Source organism: Neolamprologus brichardi, chromosome 12 (genome assembly GCF_056152115.1).
Source record: "Neolamprologus brichardi isolate AB-2024 chromosome 12, ASM5615211v1, whole genome shotgun sequence".
Taxonomy (NCBI): Eukaryota; Metazoa; Chordata; class Actinopteri; order Cichliformes; family Cichlidae; genus Neolamprologus; species Neolamprologus brichardi.
In genome coordinates, this window is record NC_142115.1 from 8,740,735 (window position 1) to 8,762,120 (window position 21,386).

At 44.6% G+C, this 21,386-nt stretch overlaps 2 protein-coding genes across 6 annotated transcripts; one reads left to right on the top strand and one right to left on the bottom strand.

Annotated features, from left to right (window-relative positions):
- Nucleotides 1–124: 124 nt before the first annotated feature.
- pomt1 (protein-O-mannosyltransferase 1) lies at nucleotides 125–20,685 on the bottom strand. Of its 5 annotated transcripts, XM_087848982.1 has the most exons (22): nucleotides 20,398–20,657; nucleotides 19,215–19,431; nucleotides 18,140–18,217; nucleotides 17,908–18,039; nucleotides 17,691–17,797; nucleotides 17,548–17,598; nucleotides 17,197–17,343; nucleotides 16,931–17,039; nucleotides 14,404–14,463; nucleotides 14,223–14,316; nucleotides 13,491–13,646; nucleotides 11,022–11,152; nucleotides 10,828–10,923; nucleotides 10,660–10,752; nucleotides 10,280–10,376; nucleotides 3,935–4,027; nucleotides 3,723–3,843; nucleotides 3,506–3,603; nucleotides 3,288–3,401; nucleotides 3,081–3,207; nucleotides 2,702–2,879; nucleotides 125–681 (listed from the first exon to the last, which is right to left on the bottom strand). In XM_087848982.1, the coding sequence occupies exons 4-22, from the start codon at nucleotides 18,018–18,020 to the stop codon at nucleotides 507–509; spliced, it is 2,160 nt and encodes a 719-aa protein (XP_087705108.1). In that variant the 5' UTR covers nucleotides 18,021–18,039; nucleotides 18,140–18,217; nucleotides 19,215–19,431; nucleotides 20,398–20,657; the 3' UTR covers nucleotides 125–506. The 5 variants fall into 5 exon arrangements, with proteins under 5 accessions (XP_087705108.1, XP_087705107.1, XP_087705109.1 ...); XM_087848981.1 differs by lacking the exon at nucleotides 19,215–19,431; XM_087848983.1 differs by lacking the exons at nucleotides 18,140–18,217; nucleotides 19,215–19,431 and adding an exon at nucleotides 20,146–20,290.
- On the top strand, nucleotides 4,627–5,902 carry LOC148100151 (uncharacterized). The gene is made up of 2 exons (XM_087848806.1): nucleotides 4,627–4,704; nucleotides 5,144–5,902. The coding sequence occupies exons 1-2, from the start codon at nucleotides 4,627–4,629 to the stop codon at nucleotides 5,900–5,902; spliced, it is 837 nt and encodes a 278-aa protein (XP_087704932.1).
- Nucleotides 20,686–21,386: the final 701 nt, after the last annotated feature.

The window sequence follows — 21,386 nt, forward strand, 5'->3', positions numbered from 1 at the left end:
CAGATATTTTTGTTTTTAGGCCAAATGCCCACAGTCCATGATGAGCCTTTAAAAAAATATTTACGTAACGTTTTTATTTATTTTTTTTCATTTAAAAAAAAACTCTAGTTCATAAACCCACAACTTGACTTCATATTGTACGACATTTTCTTTATTTTTTCTTTACTCTGATGTAAACTAAGCTTCAACTTGTTTACATGAAAAATCCTATTGTGCAACACTTTCTTTAGTCTCACTGTTAATCTATTTTTTTCTAAATTATTTTTTAAGTCCTAAAAAATATAGTTTCTTTGAAGAAAAAGTAAAATCCAGTTCATAGCCACCAATTCCACTTTTCCAGTGTAAACACAAAAAGAATGAGGGCACATTATTGTTTTGTTCATCTTTCATTTTGTGTTCAGCCTTCGGTCTGAGAACTGAAGCTCCTCCTCTGATGACCTCAAGCCGAATATATGTTCATCTTCTGTTCAACTCATAAACTCCTCTCCATGTGGGTCATTATTCCTCTACCGACGTCGGTACAGGATGTCCCAGGTGTCCCTCCACTTCAGTCCTTGCAGCTGATGGGCTGACAGTTCAGGGCTTCCATAGGTTAGGGGACAGAAGGTGCGGTAAGTCAGGAAGATGGACAGCAACACAGCCAATGCACCCACACACAATGCACGCTGATGTGTCACGCTGCTGCAGATGCAAACAGAAACAAATATGAACAAAACTTTTTAGATAAAAAACACAAAATATGTCACATTTTCATGAAAATTCAACAGTGAGATCAAAAGCCTGACAAAGTGTGCTTCTATGTCTAACTGACCCTTTCACACCAACATAAAGCAGGTACAAGTTCAGACTGTTTCCAGTTCCATCCTCTGACGAGGTGTAAAGAAAATAGTGCAAAGAGTGTGTTGAATGCCCTAGTGCTGTGCTAGCCCAAAATCAAATCCAGTTTGGGATATTGTTTAAATGATGGTGCTTGGATGTGCACATTTTAGCTGCTGCTTGTTTCGAAGGCCACGTAAACACAGTGCAAAGTTACTATTCAACTACACCGCTTTAAAAAAAAAAAAAAATACAGATAACGAATCAGCTCTCAATGGAGAAAAAAAAAAAATCACACTGGATAATTACAGTGCTACCTCGTTTATTGCGGGTGTTACATTCCAAAAATAACCCACGATAGGTGAAATCCGTGAATTAGCCAACTTTATTTTTTACAATTATTATAGATGTTTTATGGCTGTAAAACCCCTCACTACACACTTTATACACTTTTCTTAGACAGGCATGAACCTTTTCACACTTTTCTCTCTTGTTTAAACACTCAAAGTTCAAACCGTCGTAGAAAAATAAGTCCAGCATTATAGAATGAAACCAAAGGCACCCGTGGATGCCTTTGACGATGCAAAACGTTTCGTCGACATTGTTATGTTTGTTGGGGAGAAAACTTACAAACATACAATAGAGCACTTCAGAGTCACACTGCTAGGGATCAAAGATTTATGTAAATTTTACACGCTGAACACATTCTGTACTGGACAGGAGCCAGTCAGGACGCAGAAGACAATGTGCTGTAAACAAACAAACAACATGGAAAATCACACCAAAAAAATCTGCGAAACAGCAAGGCCGCGAAAGGTGAACCAGGTTATAGCGAGGGATCACTGTATACTGATACCAGACCAGGTTTGTGTTGGATGCCACATCAATTGATGGATATGAAAATTATCAATCTACAAATGGCTAAATTCAAAGACATCTTGAAAATCAAAGTGAAAAAATAATGCTGTTGGATAAGCCATTTTGCTGAAATTTCACTGCAGTAACATAAAATGGTACTAGGTAGTTTGTATGGCTCCACATGTATGACGATGTAAAACCCCTCACTACACACTTTATACACTTTTCTCAGACAGGCATGAACATTTTCACACTTTTCGCTCTTGTTTAAATACTCTCAAAGTTCAAACCTTTGTAGAAAAATAAGCCCAGTATTATAGAATGAAACTAAAGGCACCTGCTTTTTTGACGGTGCAAAACGTTTCGTCGACATTGTTGTTTTTGTTGGGGAGAAAACTTACAGATTTATGGTAGTATCAGTCTTAAAGGCCTGTCTCTGTTTTTGTCTAGTCAGAGACATTCACACCAGTGGCATGCTGGAAGTCATTTTGTAGCTCTACCACTGCTCATCCTATTTCTCCCTGCACAAAGCAGCAGATACCAGTACTAATGATGGCTGTCCCGTTTTCACAAGAATCTCATACAAATATTTCACACTAGAGCCTTGTTAGGAAATTTAAAATAGTGGAAGTGGATCGTCCTACTAAAATACAACCAACTTCTACTCAAGACAAAGCCACTAACTTTCAGCAGCTGTGGTAGAAAATGTCAGTCATCATAAGATAAAACAGGCAGTGGTTCTGTAGATGAATGAATGAATGAATGAGAAAATGACATATTAATCCCAGTTTAGTTAAAACCCCATTTACAAAGTCCTAAAAACCACTTGCTGACTCTACTGGCAACTTCTAAGCAACCACTAAATAACAAAAATTTTAATATCCATTTTCTGGGTTGCATTAGGTCATCTTACCCAATGACTGGTAGTTGCCAGTGACTGCCACAATTAAGGTGAAAATTTAAATTTAAATCAGGAAAAAGAAGGGTAGCTCACAAGAGGAGATGCTGCTGAAGCTGATGAGCGTACCTGAGCAGGTGAGTGTGTGCGTGCTCCAACAGAGCTGGACTTAGTAGGTACAAGTAGCAGAGTGCTGGCAGGTAGTGATACAGGAAAAGAGTTTTGTCCATAAGCAGGAAGGGAACAAAGTTCACCAACCAGCCACCAACGCACACACATCCCAGACACACAAACTGGTCCCACACACCTGAAAAAACACACATTTAGTTAGAAATGGTACCATAACCCGAATAGACAGCTGAGGTTAGACTTAGTCTCTGATGCAAATATGTCAGTGCGGACCATCTTTCTGCAGACCCATCTGGGAGGCCAAATGGGTCTGCAGAAACTGTATTTGTGCTCTGACTCTTCCTGTTTTACTGTCAGAACTCAGTGTGTCCCTACATACCATCAGGTACATCTTTCAAGCCTCGCCTCCTCCTCAACAGGTAGACAACTGCCAGCAGCTGATAGGCCAGCAGGCTGAGATTGGCCACGCCCCATGACACCGGGTTACCAATTAGATGGATCTGAGCCTGAAACAGAAAAAGTGGATTACAGGGCTAAACAGGACAAAGCATGTGTGTTACTCTGCGTGTGTGTGTCGTGTTTTTACATTGGTGGAGGAGTGCAGCCAGTATGCAATGTTGGTCTCCATGGTGATCCACTCTAATGGGGAGGAACTGTATTTGTGCTCCGACTCTTCCTGTTTTACTGTCAGCATCTTCCACTGCCAAGATATCAGATTTGTTTTATTTTACTCCTTTCTGTTTCTTTGCTAGTGTCACAGGAATAAATCTGATTGGACAGTGAGTTTTGAATTCAGGTTCATACTTGCAGTTCAACAAATTTTGCCCAGAAAGAAATTTTTCTATCAACGTCGATATGAGTTGGAGAGTGAAGCTCTGCCTCCCGTTCCTTCTGCTCCTGACCTGGACAAGATTGACAGTGTGCGTTGTGACCTCACTAAAGTAACATTGCAAAGCTACTGAGTGATAATAGTGAAGGAAGAAGAAGGTCAAGAGGAGGAGGAGGTGGTTAGGGGCCATACTGGTTCCATAGCGGTGCTCCTCCACTGTCCATTCCAAACTGCTGCTGTGAGCTTTGAATAGTTTGTCTGCTACAACCTCCAACTGACGGAAACCCCAGTCTGGAAGGGACACACCACTCAGCTGCATTCGCAAACACACACAGACACACACAAACAGGCTGTAATAACTTCATATTGTACAGGCATTCAGCTGAGACATATTCTGTCTGCACCTTGAGGACAGCTGAAGTGTTGACATGAATGAGTCGGACTTCAGATAGGATGGTCTTCCACACCTCTGACTCTGCCTCCCTGTTTGAAATGTCCTGACCACACAAACACAGCAACAAACAGCAGGCTCAGTAAAAAGCATTCCAGCCACTGATTAGTATAAAAGTAAGAGGGGGTTCCATATTTGAGCGGCTCCTGTAGGTGTAATGTAAACATGGCCCTGTACTCTTGTGCATATCCTATCTACAAAATACTCTCATGAGTAGATAATTTCAACTAATTAATCCATCCTTTAGTTGACAATCTTCCAACTAATCTCACCATTTTCAAATTGTTTTACCAGCTAAAGTTACTAATTAAACATTAATGTAGCATAACTAAGTTACAGCAAGCTACCTAATCTAAACTGTAATCTGTAATATTTTACTAACTTATAGTAATGTTTTGGCTTATGCTAGCTGGCTCACAGAGTCTGAGCTTGTGCATGTACTGCATACAAATACGAGCAAAAGAATGCTAAATGCAGTTCAATTAATGTCCGTAGGAGTCACTGACAACAATCTTTTTCTGGAAGTTCTTTTTCTAACTTTGCTCAGTGCTTCACTATAGGACTCGCCTCGCATTGATCAACTACAGAAGCTCCAATGACACCACGTCTGTCTATGACAGACCTGTCGAGCCGTGCCATTCTAACATGGCCGACCAGCCCCTCCTAACTCATTCTCGCTTTCTTCCCGTGAGAAACTACTTTGAGCTCCCTCAGCGCATCCAGGCAACTTGATTAGCTGCTTAACAGTTCTCAGGCGTCCCGTGTAGGAGTACGTTGCCGAAAGCAGTTTTTCCAGTTCCAGTTTGGATCGTGCTGAGTAAGTCCTTCGAAAGAAGTGTACTTAGAGTTACACTGTGGAACAGCAATCGTGTCAGGTGAGCTGTCCCAGCGGTTCCTGGTCTTAGTTAGCGAGGTAGCCGACGTTGTGTAACTCGGGCTAACGCGTTACGGTGAGCTGTTCATTCAGTGTCCGGCTAGCATTAACTTGTTAGCAGGCCACGAACCACATTAGCGTCTCACTAGCATTAGCTTGTTAGTCGACCTAGGGTTCAGTTAGCATTAAGTTGCTAACGATATTGGCTAGCGGAGTGCAGCTAACATGTCACAATGAGCTGACTCCCGCGGTGACTAGCTCGGATTTAACTCCCGCTGCTAGTCCTAGCTACGTACGAAGGCCAAAGAGGATGTACCCCGCCCGTGCCCCGCATCATGCGGTGCCACCATCTCGGGCAGGGACCCTCATCCAATGTGCATCATCTGTATGGGTGCCAAGCATGCTCAGGCTTTACTGGCGGACCCTCAGGGATGCCCACACTGTGTGTTGATGCCAGAGAAAGTCCTGGAAAGGAGGCTGAATGTAGCAGTAACGAACAGTCAGGTCTCCTGCCTGTCCACCGCTACTCCTATGAGTGATATCAGTCATTCGCGAGACTCCACAAGCTGGGCGGACATGATGGAAGAAGATTCCCCGCTCCTGCCCCTATCGTTCGAGGTCCTCCTCAATCAAAATGTAAGCGAGCCAGGTGGCGAGGACGCGGAGGGCGATGCCAACTCCAACCTCCTCGACCTAGAGGACATGGATGAGGAAGAGGAGGATGACTCTACCTTTCCTCCCCAGCAGTCCAGACTACCGAGTGGGGCTGAAGTTGCACCCCCGGTGGACAGCAATTTGTATGAGGTCTGCAAACGGGCTGCCAAGCTACGCATCCCATGGCTAGCCGCCCAGGATGCCGAAGGGGCAGAATGTGACCTGTATGACGGAAAGAGGCTTCCACCAGCCTTGCCGCCATCGAAGCAGCTTTTGCCAGCAGTCCCGGCTTGCATGAAAGAAATTAGTTGCTATTGGTCAAGCTCTTTAAAAAGCAAGCGACCAAGGGCTGCTCTAAGCTTGAGATCCACAGGATGGGTGAACTGGGGCTGACCGAACCCCCAGCAGTGGAGCCTTCAGTGGCGTATCACCTTCACCCTAACACTGCAGAGCAATCTCAGTCTCTTCTAGCATTTCTTTGCCTAACAAGATGGATCGCCTCACGGCATCTATTTATCAAAGGATGTACAAATATGCTGCACAGTCAGTATGCTCGCTTAATGCAGTCGCACTGCTATAAGCATATCAGGCAGTAATTCTGGAAGACATGGGCCGTCAGCTTGACTCGGGTTCCCCAAACCCAGTCCTCTGGGATGAAATCTACATGGTTAATGATCTCATTCTTCGCTCCTCCAGGGGAGCAGTCCAGGGGTGTGGCCATGTTATGGGCCTTGCAGTCTCGGGTGAAAGAGCCTTGTGGCTAAACCTGTCGGGCCTAGGGGATGCTTAGAAGGCTGAGGTCATGGATGCAGCCTATGACCCAACCAAGGGTATCTTTGGCCCAGCCCTGGAGAGAATGAGAGAGACAAGCACCCACAGAAAGCAGGAGGGAGAAGCATTAAACCTCTGCTTACCCAGAAAACCTACCCCTCAACCCCAGCAGGTGCCAAGAGCTGGTTTTGCTGCAGCAGCAGCAGCAGCTGTGAGAGGGAGACAGAGTGGGGTCAGAATGCAGAGAGGAGCAGGGTGGGCTGCAGTCACCCACCAGGCCAAAGTAGAGAACCAAAGACCTTGGGGCAAGCATTCCTTTGCAGCAGCTGCTGCAAAGAACAAGCCATCACACCCTGGAGAGGGGAAAAAGAAGCGGTCAGCCTAGCACACATGCAACGTTCTGTGTCACCCCTCTCTTCTCCCCCAAAGAGAAGGAAAATGTTAGAAGGGGTAACCAAATCACTCCAAGGTTCAGAATCTCCGCAAGTTTCCAGTTCACCAGGAGCACCCTCTCAGTCTCCTCTTCCAGTTCAGGGAGGACAGACTTGGGGACAAATGGCGCAGTGTCACCAAGCACTCCTAAGCACTCCGTCTGTGTCACCAAGCACTGCCCAGAGTCACGAGGCACTTCACTGTGTTTTGGGGGTAACAAAAGAAATAAAACGTGCATTCCTGCAGCCAGGCAGTTCCCAAGTTTCAGAATAAAAACAAAAGAAAATCACTGCCATTTGTCTTTGTCACCAGCGAGGGGAGCTCACGCTCTTCCCGAGGGGGACAGCCCCAACTCCTTCCGGGAGACAGGGGTGACGTGACACTACCGCGTCTTTAGGGGGCCGCTCGCACCGCGGCTGGAGCGGTGGCGCGCATGTGCAGTTCATCCCTGAGCATCCCGGGCAGGCGATCAAAGACTCCGAGGTGGTAGTCAATCACCTCACGGAGCTCGGTTTCACAATCAACCTGGAAAAGAGCCACTTGGAACCTGTACAGTATACAGAGTATCTGGGGTTCAGAATAGACTCCATCTCTTATCGTATCGCACTTTCAGAGCAGAGGATCGCATCCTTCACTCACTGTCTTTCCTGCTTTCAGCTGAGGAAAGTCGTGCCGCGGGGGTACCTCTCGGGGCAGTATCATCCAGGGTGACACTGACCACAGATGCATCCCTGTCAGGTTGGGGTGTAACTATGATGGGCAGAGCAGTGAATGGCGTTTGGTCACAGAGACACAGAGAGCTCTGCAGGCCTACTTGTTGTTCCTAGAGTATTTAAAAGTAGAATGGGAGGGAGAGCCTTCAGTTTTCAGGCCCCTCTTCTGTGGAACCAGCTTCCAGTTTGGATTCGGGAGACAGACACTATCTCTACTTTTAAGATTAGGCTTAAAACTTTCCTTTTTGCTAAAGCATATAGTTAGGGCTGGACCAGGTGACCCTGAATCCTCCCTTAGTTATGCTGCAATAGATGTAGGCTGCCGGGGGATTCCCATGATGCATTGAGTTTTTCCTTTCCAGTCACCTTTCTCACTCACTATGTGTTAATAGACCTCTCTGTATCGAATCATATCTGTTATTAATCTCTGTCTCTCTTCCACAGCATGTCTTTTATCCTGTCTTCCTTCTCTCACCCCAACCGGTCGCAGCAGATGGCCGCCCCTCCCTGAGCCTGGTTCTGCCGGAGGTTTCTTCCTGTTAAAAGGGAGTTTTTCCTTCCCACTGTCGCCAAAGTGCTGCTCATAGGGGGTCATATGATTGTTGGGCTTTTCTCTGTATCTATGAAGCGCCTTGAGGCGACATTTGTTGTGATTTGGCGCTATATAAATAAAATTGAATTGAATTGAATTGAATTGAATAGAGACTTGCGCTGAATCACGTAAATGTGCTGCAACTCCGCGCGGTGCTCCTAGCCTTACGGCATTTTCTGCCGTATCTCCGGGGACAACATGTTTTAGTGAAAACAGACAACTCCACTGTAGTTGCTTATATCAACCGCCAGGGCAGCACCCGTTCCTGGCAGCTACACAGGTTAGCCAGGGAAATAATTGTGTAGAGCAGCACATGGCTCCTCTCCCTTCGAGCAACTCACGTGCCAGGAATTATGAACAGGGGGGCGGACCTCCTGTCCAGAGGGAATCCACTGTTCGGAGAATGGAGGCTTCATCCACAGGTGGTGGAGCATATTTGGCAGAGATATGGCCGGGCTGCCGTAGACCTCTCCGCCTTACGGGAAAACACACATTGCCCTCTGTTTTTCTCTCTGTCAGACGCAGATGTGCCACTGGGCATGGATGCGGGGGCACATCCATGGCCAAAAACACTGCTGTATGCTTTCTCTCCCCTCAGCCTGATCTCCCCAACACTGAGCAGAGTGAGGGATCAGGGGCTGTCACTGATTTTAATAGCTCCGCAGTGGCCATCCAAACACTGGATAGCAGGAATCATCCAGCTTCTGGTGGACGAGCCATGGCCACTCCCCATCCGCAAGGACCTTCTGTCTCAGGCGCGTGGGAGATATAACATCCCCATCCAGACCAGGTTGCTCTATGGACCTGGCCCATGAAAGGTGGAATTTGAAGGCGGCAGGCATGCCTCCGAAGGTTATTGAAACTATTCAAAATGCTAGAGCCTCCTCCACTCATTCCATTTACAGCAGTAAATGGCGTGTTTTTGAATAGTGGTGCTATGAAAAGCAGATAATCCCTTTTCAGTGTTCAGTGGTGGAGCTGTTGTGTTTTCTTCAGGACTTGCTGGACAAAAGGAGAGCTTTTTCTATCATAAAGGTCTATTTGGCAGCTATTTCAGCCTGTCACATGGGGTTTGGTGATAAACCTGCCGGTCAGCACCCCCTTTGTATGTCGCTTCATGAGGGGGGCACGTCGAACGCTCCCAGTCTCTAGACCACTGGTCCTTTATGGGATCTGTCAGTCGTTTAAGACCCCCTCTCCCACCACCCCTTTGAGCCTATCGGGGCAGTGGGGTTGAAGTTTCTCTCTCTTAAAACCGCTCTGCTGTTGGCTCTAACCACAGCCAAGCGAGTTAGTGAATTATAGGCTTTGTCTAGTCACCCCCAACCCAGCCTTTGTCTCTAAAGTGTTGGAAACATCATACAGGTGCTCTACAGTAGAGCTCCTGGCTTTTCACCCCCCTCCATTCTCCTCAGAGACAGAGCAGAGGCTGAACACTTTGTGCCCTGTGCAGGCCTTGGGGACTTATGTTGACAGAACAGCTGGATTCAGGAAGTCGGATCAGCTGTTTGTTTCCTGGGCCTGCCCTTGTGTTATCACGCCAGAGGCTAGCTCATTGGATTGTAGAGGCCATAGCTCTGGCTTACAGCTGTAAGGGCTCGCAGTCCCCCCCCGGGACTCCGAGCTCACTCCACTAGGGGGTGTGGCCACATCCTGGGCTTTGTTCAGAGGTGTATCAGTCCAGGATATTTGTGTGGCAGCAAGCTGGGATGTTGCACAGTCATCCCTGGCTCAGGCAGTGCTGGATTCTGGTGCCTCAGGTTCGACCAGAGATCCTGGAGTAGTACTGGAGCGTAGCTTCGGGAGCTGACCCAATCCGGAAGTGGACCATATCTCCCATAGTGAAACACCGAGCAAAGTTAGAAAAAGAACGTTGGGTTACTTAACGTAATCCCTGGTTCTCTGATAACAGAGTTTCACCAACTCTTCCCTCCTTGCTTAGGCACGGACAGAGTGCTTAGGAGAAAGAAATCTGCTTGGAATAAGTTAGGAAGGGCTGGTCGGCCGTATTAGAACGAGGGGGCAGAGCCCTGAGCACGGCTCGACAGGTCTGTCATCGACAGACGTGGTGTCATTGGAGCTTACAAAGTTGGTCACACCAAGGCGATTCCCATAGAGAAACACCTCACTCTGTTATCAAAGAACCAGGGATTACATTAAGTAAGCCAACATTATCCCATACTCTTTTAATTAAATGTGTGGGTGCACTCCTGTTAATTTAGACAGAGATCAGAAATCACATGCAGCACAAACTGTACTCACCACCCTCCACAGGTTCTGTGCCGGCATAGACACATTGAAGTCTATGTATCCAGAGACTTCCTGAGTGTGAGGGCTCATTGGAGCTGCTACGTCATGACTGAAACAACACAACCATTGTAACACTGAAATAAACCAGCTGATGGTAAACAGGCAGGGACACACAGAGCTGATGGAGAGGGGTCGACTACAACCCACAGAGGGCTATTTATTCCGTACAGAACTTCAAAGTACTTTTTTGACCTAACCATTTATTTCCAAAGAAACTTGAGATTAGTAACTTTTCTATTTACTCATTGCCTCTAAATGTTTCAAGTTTTGAGCTCCAGAGTTACTGAGACAACAGAGCCCTCAAAAATCCGGACATATCCTGAGTTGTTTACCTGTTAAGAAAACGTGACGTCATCCCATGAACCAGCTGGATGACATCACCGTGACGGACAGGTCGAGGAGGAGTGTCGACCACCAGCTGCTGCCTGACAGAGATATAGACAGTAGTTTCACATGGGCCACGTCTCCATGTATAGCACTTGAAGAGAAATGTGATCTACCTGCCCGGATCTTTGATGATCCACCAGTTGTTGACATCTTTGAAGGGATAACAGGTGACCTGCTGCTGGTGAGAGCTGCCCCGCCCATTGTCATACCTGAATAAAAACAGGAAACATCATTAAATAAATCATGAAATTGAACTGTAACTGGGATGCTTTTTGAAGCAGGTGTTTAGCTGCTGTGTTGGAAGCACCTGATTGGATAGTTGACTTTGTGAGAATGGAGCCAGCAGGGGATTGGCTGGGAGACAGAGCTTCTCAAAGTCACCTGACTCCCGTAAGCCACTTCTAGAGGCTGACCCCGAGTGATCCTGGAGAGACCGCCCTACAACACAAAAATCAATCAGCTCCAGAATGTGATATTCCACTCTTTATACACCCCTTTGCATTTAATCATTAGTTATTATTAATCTCTGGCTCTCTTCTGCAGTGTTCCTTTTGTTTTGTTTCCCTTTCCCCACCCCATCACAGGAGATATGAGCCTCTCCCTCAGCTTAATTCTGCTGGAGATTTCTTCCTGTTAAAAGGAACTTTAAACAGTTTTTATAAACTCTGAATCACAAATCATTTGAATTAAAATGTCAGTGTCAAAGGCAGCAGTGAGATCGCAAAGGACAAAGACTGAAACTTTATGTTAATTAATGCTGATCTTCAGGTCACTGATAACCTTAGTAAGACCTGCTTCTGTGCTGTGATCGGTTCTGAAAACTGCTGGGCAGGCACGTGCAGAGGGGGGGGGCTAGAGGGGCTTGAGCACCTGCCCCTTTCCTGATGGGTGCCCAAAGTGCCCTTTTGTTGAGGCAACTTTTTAAAAAAAATATTATTAATTATTTTTTTTAGTGTGTGTGCGCGCGCGTGCGGAGTCCTGTCTGTGCCCCTCAACAATAATATAACTATTAATCACAGTTTTGCTAAATAAAAGGATCTGGCTTGCATCAGTCACATGATCACATTTAACATTGATCGCCCTTGACGGCAGAACGCGCTGGTTACGAGCCGGGAACGAGCTCACAAAGAGCACGCGCATTTTTTGCGGTCCGGAGCTGTAGGAGAAACACAAGTTAACTCAGAGACACAGACTGATGCGACAAAAACCAGTAAGTAGGTGTACAGCGTACACTGTAGTGTATAGCACACAGGAGTATTGGCTTATTACGTACACGTTGGTAAGCTGTCTTGTTGCAACTGACAAACAACAAACGAGCGTGCTGTGTGTGCAACAGCATGACAAACATTACCTGTCCTTTTATTAACTGCACAAGTAGCGCTGGTCATAGCTGCTGGCTACCTGTGTAAGGCTGTCATGGGTCTGTAGCTCTGTCCACCGTTTTAGGGAACATATTTAGTTTTAAAGTAAGTTTCCAAGCTTTTCCTGCCTTTCTGGAGGGATTATATTTCACTAAAAAACGAACTAATATGCATGTCCACATAATTATGCATTATTATAATTATAGTATATTAAAAAACACACACTGTATTTTAAAGAACATACATTAAGAAGCAGATTATATTAGATTTATATTTTACATAAGACAAAATTTGGATTTTACAGCAGTAAAATTATTGTATCTCTACAGTTTAAAAATGTAATAAGCTTTGCCCTGCACAGAGTGGATAGTGAAACAAATGGAATCATCATAAATACATTATTTCATATTTATTACTTCCCCCTCCTCATTGCTTTATTATTGTAGCTCTAGTAATAAATAATAATGTAAGGATTCTGGATCAGCACAGTGATGCCCATAGTATATACAGTATTCTGAAGAAGGTCTAAAATGTCACTGTGTGTGCGTGCATGTGTGTGTTTTATTTAGATGGATTTTTAAAAATAATATTACTCATGATATAACATTGTCCAGACATGCCTGGTAAAGACATGAGGGGGAAACAGTAGGAGCTGTGTGAGGCTACTAAAGGCAGTGGATCCCTCAGCAGCTGGATTACAAAGAGCACATGTACCAGTTGTACCAGCTATAACATTTTTCTCTCATCATTTTATTATAGATTAAGTGCAAGAGTTGTTAGGTGTGGATTTTTAAATTATAGTTTATTGCAATAGCAAGTTGTGCCTTGTTCTCAGATAGACAGCAAGTGGAGAGTGATATATGAAATGATGGGATGGAAGGAAGAAGAGAAGCAAAGAGTGATTCACAGGCAGAGCCTAAATTATTTCTCACAGTTTTTTGTTGCCTTATGGTTCCAAGTGCTGTCACCAATCTTTGCATTTTGTTATTATCTCATGACACTTGTTTAATCAGCTACCATCTCTCCTATGGACTTTTTAATGTCTACAGTCTCAGATCAACACAGCCCTGCCCTCCAGCACTATCCACAGCAGGAGCAGCAGCAACCCCTCAACAGCAACGTTGTACCCATCAGGTAAAACATCGGCTACGTTTGCTTTGCCTTGTTGCCCATATTAGATTCTTGATGAATGTGTGTTGTTGTTATTCAGCCTGGTTCAATGTGCCCCTTTTTAACTTTGAGCACCCGCCCCTTTAAACCTCTCTGCACGGCCCTGCTGCTGGGTATTTATCGCAAATACAGTGAGATCAAAGATTTAGCTTCACTTGTCGGTAAACAAATATTTCAAAACTTTCTAATCTGTTTTCTCTCAGGAAACAGGTCTATAATTACTAAGTGTAGCTGACAGTATTTACCTGCAGGCTGGCCTGGAAAGCAGAACTCATCAGCTGGTCATGTGGTCCGCTGCGGTTCAGGAAACTCAGGTGAACGTAGAACCAGAACACATAGAGCAGGACTGGAACCACCACCAGACAGAGAACTCTATGTACACTTTGCACACACACATTCATCTGCACAAAGACATGCATGCAGGATCATTATGTTCTTAGAATCACATTTTTTCATATCATAAACATAAACTGTATATAAAAAGGTGGAAATACTATAATATCCAAAAAATACATGAATAAATGAAACACTCAGGCAATGAGTTTATTTTTTTACATAGTGCTAAACTGCTATTATTAAAACATTGCAGACAAATACTTTTATGCACGTAATGTACTTACATCCTGCCTTACTACAAATACTATCTAATTCCTAAGGAAAACACTGCACCGGTTTGGAAAGTGTCATTTTTGAAGCCTTTACATTTACAGAGAAGACCCTGCTCTATGTTAACTGTATTGGGAACACTGTTTTACAAAACCATGACCTTTTGGTACTTAAGATGACATGAAACTGGCAAATTAGTCCATAAAACACAACAAAAACAGTTCCTGAGAATGGATTCTGTGGAGCTGGGAACCATTTTTCAAAAGACACATGACATGGAGTATTCTTGAAAGTACCAGCAGTCATAGCTGCAAAAGTAGGGTTTGCCAGCTAAATGCTGTATATGATACAATCAGGAAGTCTAGACTCACATGACTGATAGTTTTGTCTCCAATAAGCTTCCAGGTGTGCAGAGAGGCCACGACCAGCAGCAGCAGATATGAGAACAGACCCATGTACTTCACCCTACACCAATCACATTTTCACATTAACATTTGCATTTTAGACAACAGCACACGCTAGAGAGCAACAGGCCTTAAATCACTTTCTCACCCTACAGCCGCACCACAGGAGACACCACAGAGAATCAGCCAACTGTATCTGGACCAGGAGCTGAGGAGGAGAGAGTAACCATATGACGTCAGAGCAGAGAAAGATTCAGTTTAAAACGGAAACAAACTGTTCAACTCAGTTTAGTTGTATTAACGTCGCACTAATTTAAAATAACAGTTGCTTCAAGTTGCTTTACACTGCAAGGTACAAACCCCACAGTATTAATGAGAGAATCCTGAGTAATCACATGATCCCCTATTAGCTAGCACTTGGCGAGAGTAGGGATTAAGAACTTCCTTTTAAGATAAAGAAACTTCCAGCAGCTACATGCCTATGTTTGAGAGTGGGCCGTAGAGTGAACACACTATACCGCACAGCTCTCCGTATTAACAGCAACAGCTGAACATGTGAAAATACAAGTTTCAAAAAGATATTTTAAAAAATGGAAATTTTAACCACCAATTGCTAGTCTTGGTAGCCAGGGATCAGTCCGCCAGAGCCTCTGCAATTCCTGTGGGTGGTGGGCCTACAGGAGGATGGGCCCATGTCCTTTTTTCAGCTATGCCCAACCAGTCCCCATGAACTAAAGCGTTGCCACCAGACGTTTGGCCTTAGGCACCCTCCCCGGGCCTGGCTCCAGGGTGGGGCCCCAGTAACCCTATCCCAGGCAGGGATAGTGCAAACTGTTCTCTTGATTGTATACTTATAGGGTTCTTTTGAGTCGGTCTTTGTCTGGTCCTCACCCAGGACCAATTTGCCATGGGCAAACCTGCCAGGGGGCAAAAGCCCCCTGATAACATAGCCTCTAGGATCCCTATGACACACAAACCCCTCCACCACAATAAGGTAGCGATTCATGGAGGGTTAACTCGCTAAAAAGCGGTGCTTTACCTGCACTGTGTATAGTGCGGGTGGAGCGCTGCTGACTTCAACTGAGAACATTGTTGGGCGGTGAAAATAATACTTCGAGGACCTCCTTAATCCCACTGCTTCCTTGGAGGAAGCAGAGTCTGGGGACGACTTGTCCATGTCTGGGGGTGAGGTCATTGAAGCACTTAAACAACTCCTTGGTGCCCTGGGGTGGATGAAGATTGCCCTGATTTTGGGAAGGCTCTTAATATTGTAGGGCTGTCTTGGTTGAAATGCCTCTACAATTTTGCGTGGAGATCAGGGGCAGTACCTCCGGACTGGTAGACCAGGGTCGTGGTTTCCATTTTTAAGAAAGAGGACTGGAGGGTGTGTTCCAACTCTAGGGGAAAATCACACTCCTCAGCCTCCCTAGGAAAGTCTACGCCAGGGTGTTGGAAAGGAGAGTCCATCCGTTAGTTGAACCTTGGATACAGGAGGAACAATGCGGTTTTCGTCCTGGTCGTGGAACACTGGACCAGCTCTTTTACCCTCTCAAAGATACTTGAGGGTGGTTGGGAGTTTGCCCAACCAGTCTACGTGTGTTTTATGCACTTGGAGAAGGCATTCGACCATGTCCCTTGGAGGGTTCTGTGGGGGGTACTCTGGGATTATGGGGTGTCTGGCCCATTGCTACGAGCATTTGATCCCTTGCAAGAAGCTTGGTCCGCACAGCCGTCAATAAGTCAGATCAGTTTCCAGTGGGTGATGGACTCTGCCTGGGCTGCCCTTTGTCAACAATTCTTTTTGTTAATTTCATTAACAGAATTGTTTCACTGGGAGGAGGCAGACCCAGGGCACGCCGGAGAGATTATATCTCTCGGCTGGCCTGGGAACGCCTTGGTGTTCCCCCAGACAAGCTGGTGGTGGCTAGGGAGAGGGAGGTCTGGGTTTCTTTGCTTAGGCTGCTGCCCCTGAGTCCAAGCCGCAGATAAGTGGAAGAAGAAGGATGGAGGGAAATTTTAAGTAGGATTAGTCAAGACTAAAGAAGCTGGTTTATGTGTATGTCCTACAGAAATGTAGAAGTAATTCAATATAATATAGCTAACTGTTGGATTTATTCTGCTAACAGCTTATCTGTGAAGTTTGTGTTCCCGTTTTGATGAGTGAAATTGTAGTATTTTATTTGCACTAATTAGCAGACATGTGTATGTGTGTGATACATTCATTTCTACTGTATCTAAAACTACACAAAGTATAATTAATCCTTTGGTTTGAGAAAATCTGTTTTTTAAGTTTCATTTTGGCTTTTGTGCCGTTTTTGAAGCCAGAAATGACAACCTTTGACAACTACAAATGTTTTTTCTAAAAGGCTGTTGATGTAGTTTTTAATGCAGTTAAGTCAAACACTATAAAAATGAAGTCTGATTTTTGAACCATACATGAGGAACTGCAGTTTTTGGCACTTCCACATGGTTTAAAGTCCCTGAGTTAACCAAACTTGCTAGCATTAGCTGATAATTTAGCGCTCCACTTACTAGTAAAAATAAGAAGGTGGCCACCATAAAACTATAACTGAGGGCTTCAAAACAAACCAGTGGGCAATATTACAGTGGCTACAGCCATCTTTAAATTTACAGTCTACACTTTCTACACATGAGAACAGAAATCTGAGACTAACCTGCTGGGCGCATTGTGGAAGCGCAGGTATGAGAAGAAAGCCAGGAGCACGAAGAAGATGAGGACAGACTCAAGTAACATGAAACGTGATTGGACAATCAGAGAGTTCTCTGGAACAGCAAAGATCCAAAATCAGACTTGACTGAAAAGAGCAACCCGGCTGCATATTCACCGGGAAAGCATCACTTCACTGGTTTATAAAAAGCAGCAGCTAAAAGGCTTTTCAGCAGGAAGACGTTAACTCTTACTCAGCATGGACGCACTCACCCAGCAGCAACAGCACTGCAGCTCCCAGAGCAGACAGGTGGGAGAACTTCAACTCTAGAGTCAACAAGTAGACCAGAGGAACACAGAGAGCTCCACAAAGGGCCGGCAGAAGCCTCAGACTCCACACATTCACCGTGCTAGGATACTCTGCAAAACAAAACAAACACACACTACTTTTAAACAGACCAAAACCAAGTTAGACAGGAGGAAATATAGAAACTGGTTTCAAAAAAAAAAAGAAAAAAAAAGAAAGAAAAAAAAAAAAGAAGGTGGTACACGCTGGTTTATATAGATTAACAAATTTTCCGATTTAACCTCTAACTGGATGAAATCATTTTTGGGGATTTGTACCTGCTCCAATTCTGTTCCACACAAAGTTCCCATCAAAACCTCCCAGGTACGCTGAAACAGCAAAAGCAGAAGCACATGTTGGAGCAAAGTATAAATATAGCTGTACACTCACAAAGGGCTGTGTTGGTATTTTAATAACCCACCTCCAAAGGCCAGGATCATGTGACCGAGAGGTGGTCCGCTGTCATCAATGAAGAAAACCCTCTTCATGTAGAGAGACACAAACTGACCATAATACACCTCATCAAACCTGCACAACGGTCAAGGTATAAAAATCAGTTAATAACAGAATGAAGCTTGGTACGTAAGTTTGTATGTGGGTGTACATGATGTTCAGGTGTGTGAAACAGATGCACTCACACCACAGCATTGGGATAACTAAGATGGCTCAGCCTGGTCCAGAAGGCCAGCAAGGAGACCAGCACCAGGAGCAGGTCTACTTGGGCTGTCACCACCAGGGGGAGCTGTAGCATCTCTGACACACAGCTGTGACTGTAAAATAGGAACATATAACCTCTGATTAATAGTAATTTAATATAATAATAATGTAATAGTAAAACAAAAACAAAAAACAAACAAAAAGAAAACACACCTCTTTACATCAATGAAATTGACTTCTCTATCATTCTTGTGCTATCTGCCCTTTCTGGAGGAAGATACAACACCTTGTCTGAGGTAAGAACAGGAAGTTTTAGTCAGTGACATTACAGGACTCTATTAGACCGTTACTTAAAACAGATGCGTCTGCTGTATCCGTACAGTTTATGGAGGGAGCCCTTGCTATCTAGAGCTACTACAGAGAGACAGACAACCAGTTTCACTCACACTTATGGCCAACTGCCAACACAGCAAACTCCACAACCTACTAGTGGAGGAGCAGGTCTGAGGCAATAGTACTACCCACCACACCACCAAGCTGTGCAGTACGAGCACAGCTTGGTGGTGTGGTGGTACACCACCCTGGAGCCAGGCCCGGGAAGGGTGCCTAAGGGCAAACTTCTTTTGCCATGATTCTCAAAACTGAGCTCAGCTGCATCCTGCTTCCACGGATCATCTGTCAGTTACTAAAACTGGATTGGGATCCACCTGTGGTAAATTCAGATGATTGGACATGATTTGGAAAGACACATGTCAGAGCACAATCCAAGCCATGAAGTCCAAGGAATTGTCTGTAGACCTCTGAAACAGGATTGCATCGCGGTACCGATCTGGAAAGGATACCAAAAAAAAAAACTCAGCAGCATTGAAGGTCCCAACGAGCACAGTGACCTCCATTAACCTTAAACGAAGAACTTTGGAACCACCAGGACTCTTCCTAGAGCTTGCTGCCCAGTCATTCTGAACATTTAGAGTAGAAGGGCCTTAGTAAAGGAAGTGACCAAGACTGTGATAGTCACTCTCATAGAGCTCCAACATTGCCCCGTGGTGAGAGGAACCTTCTAAAAGAGAAATCATTTCTGCAGTAGGAAAACAAAGTTCTCTGGTCTGATGAAAGAAAGATTGAATTCTTTGGCCTAAATGCCAGCATCACCTGGCCAATACCATCCTACAGTGAAGCATAGTGGCGGCAGCATCATGCTGTGGGGATGTTTGTCAACAGTAGGAACAGGGAGATAGGTCAGGGTTGGGGGAATGCATCAATATGCAGAGACATCCTTGATGATTACCTGCTCCAGAGTGCTCTGGACCTCTGACCTCTGGACCTTCTAACAGGATGACGACTCTAAGCACAGCCAAGATAACAAAGGAGTGGCTTTGGGACCACTTTGTCTTTGAGTGGTCCAGCCAGTGCCCAGACTTGATCCCGAATGAACATCTCTGGAGAGATCTGAAAATGGATGTGCACCGACATTCCCCATCTAACCCGATCGAGCTTGAGAGGTTCTGCATAGAAAAGAGTTTCTATTATGGAGTACTGTTGTGTATAATTTTGAGGGGGAAAATGAATTTACCCCATTTTGGAATAAGACTACCTTTAAAAAACGTGGAAAAATGTGGAGACTTCCTGGATGCTTTGTAGCCTTGTGATTGACAGGTGACATGTTCAGGGTGTATGCTCCCCCTATCCCTATAGCACATGGGACAGGCTTAAATTCCTGGTCACAGGTCCAACTACTAGACTACCTAGTGTCAGTGGATAACTTAACACTCCACCCTCTTGTCCTAATTACATTTTTTTTTTTGTGAATGGCTACAAAAACCCAAACATGGCAGCAAGCAAATCACAATTGGCAAGTGAAAGACAAATGGGTGACACCACAGTGGCTAAAAACAATATTTTGTATCAAGTTCGTAGCTTACACACACATAAGTGTGAGGTCAGTGTGGCAGTGTTCTAGTTTTTGCCCCTGTACACCCCCAGCACGAAGGTCTTTCAAGGAGTACAGCAATTGCAATTTTGTTAAAAACAATTAAAGCTTATATAGAATCTGCACTTCAATCACAGCTTCGTTGCTTCAATCGTTCCGAAGCCTCAGTTCATAACACATTTCCTGGATGTCCCCTTCTCTAAAAAAAAAAAAAAAAAAAAAAAATCGCACACAGTATCCCTCAGCGTCCTGCCCCTGCTGCTGTTGCTCTGATCCGAAACAAACTGACCTCACACTGATGTGTTCAGGTGTCTCTGAGTACGGGTCGGGATGTTGCAGCAGTGAACCTCACGTTTTTCGCCCTCATCTGCCTCTTTGTCACATTCTTTAATAAATACGTGCAGCTTCGCTTTAACTCCACGTTAGACGTTCTTCTACACATAAGAGCAATTAGCATTAGCATATTAGTCTCTAGCTAAGAGGCGCTGAAGCAGCAGCTGCCTTCCTCACTCCCCGTTTTCCTCCACACCGTGTATGTTACCTGTGGCCCAACAGGTTAAGCTCATCTGTTGCCGTCCGCTTCTTGCCGTTTCTCCCGGTGTATGCTTTGAACTCAAGAGGCGTATAAACGAAGTTTTATAGCAGCGGCCGTTCGAAGCTTCCGGTGATTGATTATACTGCACTACCATCGGTCCGCTCGGAGCTCCGCTACATGGCCTGTGGCTGGCCGCTAAAGGAGCATTAGAGCGGCGTGTTTAGAAAACTAAAAGTTTTAGGAATGGGTCTTACATTTAATACTACTTTTAATATTAATAATTAATTAATACTAATAATTTCATCTGAAAATTAGCCCAGTCGAAAAATGTATAAACCACACGAAAGGGAGCAGTTTCAAATGTTCATCGCAGTCCACCTTGGACTGACTGAGTCACTCCCAGGGTGAAGGTTGGCACATAAATGCGATCTCATTTATAGACACAGACAGACTGCCAACCAATCTGAGTATTTGTTAATTTCTCAATCTGAGTTTCTGCTTCAAATCTGTTAGGTTCTGACTCTGACAATAAGTAGTTCAAGTGAATTTTGAATTATAATGTCTTTATTGAAGCAGAGCTTACATTGAAATGAGGAATTTAATTGTGAGTTCTTTCTTTTTTTCTGTTTAATGTGAATTTCGGTGTATGTACGAGGCAACAGATTTGCGATTTTTAATGACTCGTCACAATTAATGACCATATTATCACAACCCCATCTTCTTACTTTATTGCCATCTTGATGTACCAAAGTCACTTTGATGACACCAACTGACCGTGAGCGGCTGCAGACCAAGTCCCGTCTTTCAAAGGCAACGAGATTTCAAGTTCATTGCAAATAACTGAAATAATTTTGGTCATGCTCTGTTTTACCAGTGTGATTGTAACTAATCTAAATGACCTCGATTTGCGCAGTATTGTAAAATCGTAATCACCAAAGATCCATTTTGACAAAGAGCTAGTAGACCCCAGGATAGTCAAAATAAAACTTGTGAAA